At 35.8% G+C, this 12,363-nt stretch overlaps 1 protein-coding gene across 1 annotated transcript; it reads left to right on the top strand.

The window, feature by feature from the left end:
* The first annotated feature begins 1,634 nt into the window (after positions 1–1,634).
* Positions 1,635–11,897, top strand: LOC123388214 (olfactory receptor 4F6-like). Its single transcript, XM_045067478.1, has 2 exons — positions 1,635–2,546; positions 11,880–11,897. Exons 1-2 carry the CDS (start codon positions 1,635–1,637, stop codon positions 11,895–11,897), a joined length of 930 nt encoding a protein of 309 aa, XP_044923413.1.
* The last annotated feature ends 466 nt before the right edge of the window (positions 11,898–12,363 follow it).

The following is a 12,363-nucleotide window of genomic DNA, read 5'->3' as shown; positions in this document are numbered from 1 at the left end:
ATGCATATATCTATATATACTATCCTTCTGTATCTATGTATAAGTACATGTAATATGATTTTGATTTTAATGTCTTTAGTTACTATCAACAATTTTCTTTTGTTTTGTTAATGAAGAATGTTAAGAATGAATTTTCCAGGGCAGCCTGGGTGGCTCAGTTGGTTAAGTGTCTGCCTCTTGATTTAAGTTCAGGTCATGGTCTCAGGGTTTGTTGTAGGATCTAGTTCTGCATCGGACTCCACACTGGGCATAATGCCTGCTTAAGATTCTCTTCCTCTCTGCCTGCCTCTCCTCCTCTCTCCCTCTCCAAAAAAAAAAAAGAATTTTTCCATCTTAATGTCTAAGTATTTATATATTTCTTTCAGATATTTTTAACATTTAAACATCCATTAAAATTTCCTTGAGTTCATGTTGAAAGGCAAAAACCTGCACTTTTCAAAGTTCATTTCCTTATACCAACTGTTGATCGAATAATTCACCTTGTCCACACTGATATATGATTCCTCAATAATCTCCTGAGAGATCACTAAGTTTACCTTATGGTTTTTATTCAGTTCTTTGCATTGAAGCTTTGGTGACTGACAGAAGAAATACACCGAGCTACTCCTTAAAATCCCCAATAATTTTCTATTGCTTTTAGGATGTAAGGCAAAGTTCAATTCATGGATAACAGCTTCCATCCTGTCTGGCCTATTACAATTATTCATCCAGCCTGATTTCAATTATCCATCCTCTTGCCTTGCTAACCTTCCTGTCTCACTATCTTTGGACAGGGTGTTCCTATAGTATAGACTCTACTTTTCAGTACTAATTCCTTGTTAAGCAGAATCTGAACAATCACCACTTGAATGAGTCATATGGTTATTATGGTACTCTGTTCTTTTCCTTTTAATCTATTATCAGAGTTCTATCTGTATTTAAAGCATTTAATGTCTAGTTCCACCATTAATCTGTAAGCTTCCTGAAGTCAAGATTAGTTTTTTACCTCAAAACTTGTCATAGTACCAGGCATATGGTAGATCCTCAATAGGATTATTACATTATTCTCTCTATGTATATTAGCGGAATGGATAAATTAATACATTTAAAGAAATGTTAATGTTTATAAATTTTTTAAAATGATGTTTTTTTAAGAAAATACCTTATGGCTATTACTGAGGATTTCCTCTTAAAAACCATTCTTTTTTTTTTTCTTTTTAATTTAAATTTTTTTTTATAAACATATGATGTATTATTAGCCCCAGGGGTATAGGTCTGTGAATCGCCAGGTTTACACATTTCACAGTACTCACCATATCACAGACTCTCACCAATGTCCATAATCCCACCACCCTCTCCCTACCCCTGTACCCCCATGCCACCCTCAGTTTGTTTTGTGAGATTAAGAGTCTCTTATGGTTTGTCTCCCTCCCAATCCCGTCTTGTTTCATTTATTCCTTTCCTACCCAGCAAACACCCCATGTTGCCTCTCAGCTTCCTCATATCAGGGAGATCATATGATAATTTTCTTTCTCTGATGGACTTATTTCGCTAAGCATTCTTAATAAAAGCTCACATCTGTTTTTAAATAATAATTTCTGATAAATTCTTTCTTCATTATTTGGTTTGGTCTTTTAGGTTCACCAGGCAAGCCAATGTATGAAGCAAATTACTCTGAAGTGACTCAATTTGTATTCTTGGGACTTGCTACCTATAGACCAGTGCAGAATTTTCTTCTTGCCTTCTCTACAGTGTTTTATGTAACGATTGTTTTGGGAAACCTCCTTGTGGTGTTTACAGTGACCTATGACCCTTACTTACATTCCCCCATGTACTTCCTTTTAGCCAATCTCTCATTTATTGATTTGTGTCTTTCTACCTTAACGGTTCCTAAGATGATATCTGATCTGCACTCAGGACACAAAACCATATCCTTTCAGGGATGTGTTATCCAGATATTTGTCCTTCATGTCCTGGGTGGATCAGAGATGGTGCTGCTGGTCGCCATGGCCTTGGATCGATATGTGGCCATATGTAAACCCCTCCACTACCTGACAATCATGAGTCCACAGATGTGCATTTTGCTTCTGTCTGGTGCTTGGGCTATTGGCCTCATACATTCAATGGCCCAGTTGGCTTTTGTTGTCCATTTGCCTTTTTGTGGTCCTAATGAGATAGATAGCTTTTACTGTGACCTTCCTTGGTTTATCAAACTTGCCTGCACGGACACCTACAGAATGGAATTCATGGTTACTGCCAACAGTGGGTTTATTTCCATGGGCACCTTTGTCTTATTGCTTATCTCCTATATCTTCATCTTGGTCACTGTATGGAAACATTCCTCAGGTGGTTTGTCTAAGGCCGTTTCTACTCTGTCAGCTCACATCACCGTGGTGATTTTGTTCTTTGGGCCATGTATCTTTGTTTATGTGTGGCCATTTCCCACTGTGTCAGTGGATAAATTTCTTGCCATTCTGGACTTTATGATTACACCTATTCTGAATCCTATTATCTACACATTGAGGAACAAGGACATGAAGATGGCAATGAAAAGACTGCATAGTCAAGTCCTGAATTTGAGAATGATCTCCTAAATGACTTGCGAGAAAACCAAGTGGTACCTTCTAAAAGTAATACTGTATGCATAAATGTTAAGGATTATATAATATCTTAAAACAGTTAATTTTATTTCAGCAGTTCAAAAACTTCTTGGGTAGTTTATTCTATGCTAATGGCCAATAGTGTGAAAATAAATAAATATATACACACATATATATATGTATATATATATAAAACTATTTTGCATATCTTAAAATTTTACAATACTGAAAATACATATTTTGTGTGACTTTCATTTTGAATAGTCCATAGAATCTTGGAAAGTTTTATGAATTTGAAATCACAGTACTGTGTGTAAAAAATTTTCTGTGTTATTTGATTGGAACATATTCTCATATAAAGAGAATGATTGGTTCTTACACCTTATTTTTGGCAAGCAAAGTAGGTTTGTTTTTAAGTTGATTCAAGTGTGCTTTTGCTTTTTTCTTTCCTTTATTACTTATGTTAACAGATAGACTCTGTTATTTGAATATAATTTTTGTCATAGATTAAATATTATCTGATATTCAACTATGCAGAAAACAATAAAGTGGACAAGAATAGTTAAACAGTTAATAATATTTGACAGCATGTGAGGATCTGTTTTCTAAGAGGGAAAAGTTAAATCCTCTTCCTCTCAACTTTGCTTTTAACTATTTCCTTTAAATGTGTGCTGACATTAGAAGGACATGAATTAAAAAGTAACACTCATTAAAGAGAATAGAACTAGGATGGGATTTTGGAAGTGTTAAAGGGAAGGAATTCAGATGTAGTATTACTCAACCATGGATACAATGCAGTACTGAACACCACTCCATGTTCAAGCATGAAGGCTGTGCTTTTAAGCTGGCTGGCCTGACAGTCCACTAACGCACAAAATACAACCATGTGTTTTTCAGCTTTGGTTTTTGAAATTTTATTTTTATATTGAGATGGAATTTCCCTCCTTATGTATTTCATATTGTATTTCTCATTTATAGTCTAGAAGTAGATTGAAAAAACTTCCATATGTTTCCTCATTTTATGTTTGGAAAAAAAAAATGATGATCTTATATCTTGTAGCTTTAAGATAAACATTCCTTCTGAGACCAAACATCTAAAGTCTTTCTAAGAAAAATTCCCCATGTAGAAAATTTCTCGAGGGTTATGTATGTATATGAGTATGTAGGTACCTTTTCATGTGGTAGCCTGAAAAGTCAGTTTAATTTCCTGTTAAAATCTGTTTCTGTGGCAACTTGGGCATATGCTGTTAATGATTCTAGCCATGAAGCAGAGAAAAATTTATGATAATATTCCATCATAAATAAAATGTCATTAAATCTACAGTACAAGATATAGAAGAATATCTGAATCAGAAATTCAATATCTTTGACTGTAAATGACTAATAATTAGAAAATAAGATGTAAGAACCAACTTACACTCAAAACAATATTTAAATAAGACAAAATCATTTCAGAAATGACTAATAAACTACTAGGAATTCAAAAGAGAGCTGAATGGCCAAAATTATAATGAAGATCACAAGAAATAACGATGAAAAGAACCAAGAAAATAACACCTAATTTAAAAAAAAGGTAAAAAAAACTTTTCAGAGAGAAAGTCATATAGAGTGAGGCAAATGATATTCAATATTTGTATAATTTTTAAATGAGACAATATAATAGAATTAACTTTTCAAACTCATATTAATGTGTCAGAAGTAAAAAAACAGAATATACATAATGAAATAGCTTCTAATAAAGTTGGAAAATTTGGCCCCAGATGATTAAATCAAGGCATATTCTAATAATATTATTAGGTATTTAAAATAGAGTATCTTCTAAGCCTCCTATCAAAATAAATGAAGTACCTTAAATAGGAGAGAAAATCTGGTTTTCTGACTTCTTTTTTTTTTTTTTAATTTTTAATTTAAAAAAAAAAATTTTTATAAACATACAATGTATTTTTTACCCCCCGGGGGTACAGGTCTGTGAATCGCTAGGTTTACACACTTCACAGCACTCACAATAGCACATACCCTCCCCAATGTCCATAACACCACCCCCCATCTCCCAACGCCCCTCTCCCCAGCAAACCTCACTTTGTTTTGTGACATTAAGAGTCTCTTATGGTTTGTTTCCCTCCCAATCCCATCTTGTTTCATTTATTCTTCTCCTACCCCCTTAAGCCCCCCATGTTGCAACTCCACTTCCTCATATCAGGGAGATCATATGATAGTTGTCTTTCTCCACTTGACTTATTTCGTGAAACATGATACCCTCTAGTTCCATCCACGTCGTCACAAATAGCAAGATTTCATTTCTTTTGATGGCTGCATAGTATTCCATTCTGTATATATACCACTTCTTCTTTATCGATTCATCTGTTGATGGACATCTAGGTTCTTTCCATAGTTTGGCTATTGTAGACATTGCTGCTATAAACATTCAGGTGCACGTGCCCCTTCGGATAACTACATTTGTATCCTTAGGGTAAATACCCAGTAGTGCAATTGCTGAGTCATAAGGTAGTTCTATTTTCAACATTTTGAGGAACCTCCATGCTGTATTCCAGAGTGGCTGTACCAGCTTGCCTTCACACCAACAGTGTAGGAGGGTTCCCCTTACTCTGCATCCTCGCCAGCATCTGTCATTTCCTGACTTGTTAATTTTAGCCATTCTGACTGGTGTGAGGTGATATCTCATTGTGGTTTTGATTTGTATTTTCGTGATGCCCAGTGATGTGGAGCACTTTTTCATATTCTGTTGGTCATTTGGATGTCTTCTGTGCAGAAATGTCTGTTCATGTCTTCTGCCCATTTCTTGATTGGATTATTTGTTCTTTGGGTGTTGAGTTTGCTAAGTTCTTTATAGATTTTGGACACTAGCACTTTATCTATTATGTCGTTTGCAAATATCTTCTTCCATTCTGTCAGTTGTCTTTGGCTTTGTTAACTGTTTCCTTTGCTGTGCAAAAGCTTTTGATCTTGATGAAATCCCGATAGTTCATTTTTGTCCTTGCTTCCCTTGCCTTTGGCAATGCTCCTAGGAAGATGTTGCTGTGGCTGATGCCCAAGAGGTTGCTGCCTGTGTTTTCCTCAAGGATTTTGATGGATTCCTCCTCACATTGAGGTCCTTCATCCATTTTGAATCTATTTTCATGGATGGTGTAAGGAAATAGTCCAATTTCATTTTTCTGCATGTGGCTGTCCAATTTTCCCAACACCATTTATTGAAGAGACTGTCTTTTTTCCATTGGACATTCTTTCCTGCTTTGTCGAAGACTAGTTGACCATATAGTTGGGAGTCTATTTCTGGGCTCTCGATTCTGTTCCATTGATCTATATGTCTGTTTTTGTGTCAGTACCATGCTGTCTTGATGATGACGGCTTTGTAATAGAGCTTGAAGTCCAGAATTGTGATGCTATCAACTTTGGCTTTCTTTTTCAACATTCCTTTGGCTATTCGAGGTCTTTACTGGTTCCATATAAATTTTAGGATTATTTGTTCCATTTCTTTGAAAAAGATGGATGGTACTTTGATAGGAATTGCATTAAATGTGTAGATTGCTTTAGGTAGCATAGACATTTTCACAATATTTATTCTTCCAATCCAGGAGCATGGAACATTTTTCCATTCCTTTGTGTCTTCCTCAATTTCTTTCATGAGTACTTTATAGTTTTCTGAGTATAGATTCTTAGCCTCTTTGGTTAGGTTTATTCCTAAGTATATTATAGTTTTGGGTGCAATTGTGAATGCTATTGACTCCTTAATTTCTCTTTCTTCTGTCTTGTTGTTGGTGTACAGAAATGCAACTGATTCCTGTGCATTGATTTTATATCCTGACACTTTACTAAATTCCTTTACAAGTTCTAGCAGTTTTGGAGTGGAGTCTTTTGGGTTTTCCACATATAGTATCATATCATATGCAAAGAGTGATAGTTTGACTTCTTCTTTGATGATTTGGATGCCTTTAATTTCCTTTTGTTGTCTGATTGCTGAGGCTAGGACTTCTAGTACTATGTTGAATAGCAGTGGTGATAACGGACATCCCTGCCGTGTTCCTGACCTTAGTGGAAAAGCTTTCAGTTTTTCTCCATTGAGAATGATATTTGCAGTGGGTTTTTCATAGATGGCTTTGATAATATTGAGGTATGTGCCCTCTATCCCTATACTTTGAAGAGTTTTGATCAGGAAGGGATGCTGTCAATGCTTTTTTAGAAACTATTGAGAGTATCATATGGTTCTTGTTCTTTCTTTTATTGATGTGTTGTATCACATTGATTGATTTGTGGATGTTGAACCAACATTGCAGTCCTGGAATAAATTCCACTTGGTCGTGTTGAATAATCCTTTTAATGTACTGTTGAATCCTATTGGCTAGTATTTTGGTGAGAATTTTTGTATCTGTGTTCATGAAGGATATTGGTCTGTAGTTCTCTTTTTTGATGGGATCCTTGTCTGGTTTGGGGATCAAGGTGATGCTGGCCTCATAAAATGAGTTTGGAAGTTTTCCTTACATTTTTATTTTTTGGAACAGTTTCAGGAGAATACGAATTAGTTCTTCTTTAAATGTTTGGTAGAATTCCACTGGGAGCCGTCTGGCCCTGGACATTTGTTTGTTTGGAGATTTTTGATGAGTGTTTCAATCTCCTTACTGGTTAAGTGTCTGTTCAGGTTTTCTATTTCTTCCTGGTTCAGTTGTGGTAGTTTATATGTCTCTAGGAACGTATCCATTTCTTTCAGATTGTCAAATTTGTTGGCGTAGAGTTGCTCATAGTATGTTCTTATAATTGTCTGTATTTCTTTGTTGTTAGTTTTGATGTCTCCTCTTTCATTCATGATTTTATTTATTTGAGTCCTTTTTCTTTTCTTTTTGATAAGTCTGGCCAGGGGTCTATCAATCTTATTAATTTGTTCAAAGAACCAGCTTCTAGTTTCGTTGATTTGTTCTATTGTTTTTTGTTTTTTTGTTTTTTTTTTTTTTTTTTTTTTTTTGGTTTCTATTTCATTGATTTCTGCTCTGATTTTTATTATTTCTCTTCTCCTGCTGGGTTTACGTTTTTGTTTTTGTTTTTTCTTGTTCTTTCTCCAGCTCCTTTATGTGGAGGGTTAGGTTTTGTAATTGAGACCTTTCTTGTTTCTTGATAAAGGCTTGTACCACTATATATTTTCCTCTCAGGAATGCCTTTGCTGTGTCCCACAGATTTTGAACCATTGTGTTTTCATTATCATTTGTTTCCATGAATTTTTTCAATTCTTCATTAATTTCCTGGTTGACCCATTCATTCTTTAGAGGGATGCTGTTTAGTCTCCATGTATTTGGGTTCTTTCCAAATTTCTTCTTGTGATTGAGTTCTAGCTTCAGAGCATTATGATCTGAAAATATGCAGGGAATGATCCCAATTTTTTGATACCAGTTGAGACCTGATTTAGGACCGAGGATGTGATCTATTCTGGAGAATGTTCCATGTGCACTCCAGAAGACTGTGTATTTTGTTGCTTTGGGAGGAAATGTTCTGAATATATCTGTGATGTCCATCTGGTCCAGTGTGTCATTTAAGGCCTTTATTTCCTTGTTGATCTTTTGCTTGGATGATCTGTCCATTTCATTGAGGTGAGTGTTATAATCCCCTACTGTTAATGTCAATGTGTTTCTTTGATTTTGCTCTTAATTGGTTTATATAGTTGGCTGCTCCTATGTTAGGGGCATAGATATTTAAAATTGTTAGATCTTCTTGTTGGACAGACCATTTGAGTATGATATAGTGTCCTTCCTCATCTCTTATTATAGTCTTTGGCTTAAAATCTAATTGATCTGATATAAGGATTGCCACCCCAGCTTTTTTTTGATGTCCATTAGCATGATAAATTGTTTTCCACCCCCCTCACTTTAAATCTGGAGGTGTCTTTGGGTCTAAAATGAGTTTCTTGTAGGTAGCATATTAATGAATTTTGTTTTTTTATCCATTCTGATACCCTGTGTCTTTTGATTGGGGCATTTATTCCATTTTCATTCAGCGTAACTATTGAGAGATACGAATTTAGTGCCATTATACTGCCTGAAAGGTGACTGCTACTGTATATTGTCTCTGTTCCTTTCTGATCTACTACTTTTAGGCTCTCTCTTTGCTTAGAGGACACTTTTCAATATTTCTTGTAGAGTTGGTTTGGCGTTTGCAAATTCTTTTAGTTTTTGTTTGTCCTGGAAGCTTTTTCTCTCTCCTTTTATTTTCAATGGTAGCCTAGCTGGATATAGTATTCTTGGCTGTATGTTTTTCTTGTTTAGTGCTCTGAATATATCATGCCAGTTCTTTCTGGTCTGCCAGGTCTCTGTCGATAAGTCTGCTGCCAATCTCATATTTTTACCATTGTATGTTACAGACTTCTTTTCCCAGGCTGCTTTCAGGATTTTCTCTTTGTCGGTAAGACTTGTAAATTTTACTATTAGGTGACGGGGTGTGGACCTGTTCATATTGATTTTGAAGGTGGTTCTCTCCACCTCCTTGATTTTTATATTTTTTCCCTTTGCCCTATTAGGGAAATTCTCTCCAATAATTCTCTCCAATATACCTTCTGCTCCCCTCTCTCTTTCTTCTTCTTCTGGAATCCCAGTTATTCTAATGTTATTTCGTCTTATGGTGTCACTTATCTCTCGAATTCTCCCCTTGTGGTCCAGTAGCTGTTTGTCCCTCTTTTGCTCAGCTTCTTTATTCTCTGTCATTTGGTCTTCTATATTACTAATTCTTTCTTCTGCCTCATTTATTCTAGCAGTAAGAGCCTCCATTTTTTATTGCACCTTATTAATAGCTTTTTTTATTTCAACTTGGTTAGATTATAGTCCTTTTATTTATCCATAAATAGCTTTTATCTCTCCAGAGAGGGTTTCTCTAATATATTTCATGCCTTTTTCGAGCCCAGCTAGAACCTTGAGAATCGTCATTCTGAACTCTAGATCTGACATATTAGCAATGTCTGCATTAATTAGGTCCCTAGCCTTCGGTACTGCCTCTTGAACTTTTTTTTTGGTGAATTTTTCTACCTTGTCATTTTGTGCAGATAAGAGTATATGAAGGAGCAAATAAAATACTAAAAGGGTGACAAAGACCCCAGGAAAAGACATTTTAACCAAATTAGAATAGACCCCAAATCGGGAGAAAGGGGATAAAAAGAGGTTCAGTGAAAAAAAAAAAAAAAAGCAATTAAAGAAAATAAAGAAAAAAATAAAAAAGAAAAAAATATATATATTCAATAAACTATTTTTAAATTGTTAAAAAAGAAAAGAATAAAATTTAAAAAAATTTTAACCAAAGATGAAAATAAATTAAAAAGAAAATTAAATTAACTGCAAGACTAAAGAATCATGGGGCAAAAGCCATGAGTTCCATGCTTTGCTTTCTCCTCTCTGGAATTCCACTGCTCTCCTTGGTATTGAACCTGCACTCCTTGGTAGGCAAACTTGGTCCTGGCTGGATTTTTTGTTGATATTCTGGGGGGAGGGGCCTGTTGTAGTGATTCTCAAGTGTCTTTGCCCCAGGCAGAATTGCACCGCCCTTACCAGGGTCTTTGCGGAGTAATCTGCTCAGGTTTGCTTTTGGGAGCTTTAGTTCCCTGAATACTTTCCGTAGATTTCTGGAGGATGGGAATAAAAATGGCGGCCTTCCAGTCTCTGGCCCAGAGGAGTGGAGAGCTCGGAGTCCCACTCCTCAGTGCACTCTCATAGAACAGCACCCAATCACTCCCGTCTTCCTTGCCTCCAGCCGCGCTCCGAGCTCACCCAGCCTGTGACTGGTTCAAGATAACCCAGAGCTGAGAGCTCACTCCTCGGCTCTGTCTCTGTAACTGGCTTTCCCGCTCTAATTCCTGCAAACTCTACGACACTCAGACACCCCCATCCTTCTGTGACCCTGTGGGACCTGGGGCCATGCTGTCCCTATGTGGGCCTCACCCCACTTTAGCTTCTGGAGAAATGTCCCTCAGCGGAACAGACTTTTAAAAGTCCTGTTTTTGTGCTCCGTTGCTCCGCCACTTCCTGGGAGCCAGCCCTTCCCCTGGTCTATCTTCCCATGGCTTTGGATTCACTTCTCCGCCAGTCCTACCTTTCAGAAAGTGGTTGATTTTCTGTTGAATTGCTGTTCTTCCCTTCGATCTCCCCTGGTTTCTGACTTCTTGGTAGTAGCATACAAAGAAAGGTGGCAACAATGGAGCTATGTTTCCAAATCTATCTTTCAATTATATCATGATTAAAGAAAAATGATGTCAAGTATGCAAGCTTTTGAACAATGTTTTATGTATAGCAAACAACAAAACAGATTTATTGACTGGCATTGAAAAATGTTCTATCTAAAGCAGGTCAAGTGGTAAAATACAATAATTGAAAATAATAATTATCAAAATTTAACCACACTAAGCTATATATGTTGGTTCTATGAATGTTTATCAGATTTTTTAAACCAATAATAGAGAATACAGTTTTTCAAGTATATATGTAACATAACTGGAAACACCAGTGATTGATTATTTAATGTCTAATTCTTTCACTAAGGAGTATACTTCCTGAAGACAGGTGGGAGTTCTATGCCAGAACTTGACACAGTATCTAGTATATATTGGGTATTTTCAGTAGGTGGTCAGTGAAAGCTAATTGAATAAATGAATTATTAGAGGCCCTTTGTGCATGATAATGAAGATTGTTTCCAATTGCCCACAGTTGGAAACCAACTGAGATCTTTAAACACTTCTAACATAGTGAATTTCAGTTTTTCCTTTTTTGTAAACACAAAATCAATGGACAGAGGAAAACAGTTTGTGGTGACCTTTTATAACTTTTGGACCATGCAACAATTCCTATTTTCTTTTCTATTTCTTTAAGCATTTTCATCACCCCAAATAAACCTCATACCAGTTAACAGTCCCAATCCCCTTCTCCTCACATGTCATGGCAGCTATAAATCTTTCTGTCTCTATGGTTTTGACTATTTTGGACATTTCATATAAATGGAAGTGGCTTCTTTCATGTAGCATAATGTTTTTAATGTTTTCTCATTCCTTTTAATGGCTGTAAAATATTCCATTATTTGACTATACCACATTTTGCTTATCTATTTATCTGCTGACAAACATTTGCTTTGTCTCTACTTTTTGGGTATTGTGAATATTGTTTCTATAAACATTTGTGCACAGTTTTTGTTTGTTTGTTTGAACATCTGTTTTTAATTCTCTTGAATAGAACTGCAGGGTCATATAGTAAATTCATGTTTAATATTTTGAGAACCACTAAACTTTTCCACTGTGACTGCACCATTTTACATTCCCACCAGCAGTATGTACGGCCATCCTAATTTCTTCATATCTTCACCAACATTTGTTATTTTATTATTTTTTCATTATGGAAAATGTAATGAGTGTGAAGGAAAATCACATTTTTTAAAGAACCTATTCATTTATTTGAGAGTATCTGAGAGAGAGAACAAGTGGTATGAGGGGCAGAAGGAGAAGCAGACTCCCTGCAGAGCAAGGAGCCCCATATGGGGCCCCATCCCAGGACCCTGGGTTCATGACCTGAGCTGAAGGCAGATGCTTAACTTATTGAGCCACCCTGGTGCCCCACATTTTGGTTTTGATTTGCCTTCCTTTAGTGGCAATAATGTTGAGCATCTTTTCATGTGGTTTCTGGTTGGCCACCTATTCATTCTCTGGAGAGAAATGTCATTTCATATCTTTTGTTCATTTTAAAATTAAGTTGTTTGTGTTTTTATTATAGAGTTTTTAAAACACCTTTTTAAAAAAGATTTATTTATTTATTTT

Source organism: Mustela putorius, unplaced genomic scaffold, assembly GCF_011764305.1.
Source record: "Mustela putorius furo isolate JIRA1106 unplaced genomic scaffold, ASM1176430v1.1 tig00003896_pilon_pilon_pilon, whole genome shotgun sequence".
NCBI classification, from domain to species: domain Eukaryota; kingdom Metazoa; phylum Chordata; class Mammalia; order Carnivora; family Mustelidae; genus Mustela; species Mustela putorius.
This window is presented reverse-complemented; position numbering and strand designations above follow the sequence as displayed.

Bases quoted from the DNA above. Each gene is read 5' to 3' on its own strand.
- LOC123388214 (XM_045067478.1), top strand. From the start codon at position 1,635: ATGTATGAAGCAAATTACTCTGAAGTGACTCAATTTGTATTCTTGGGA.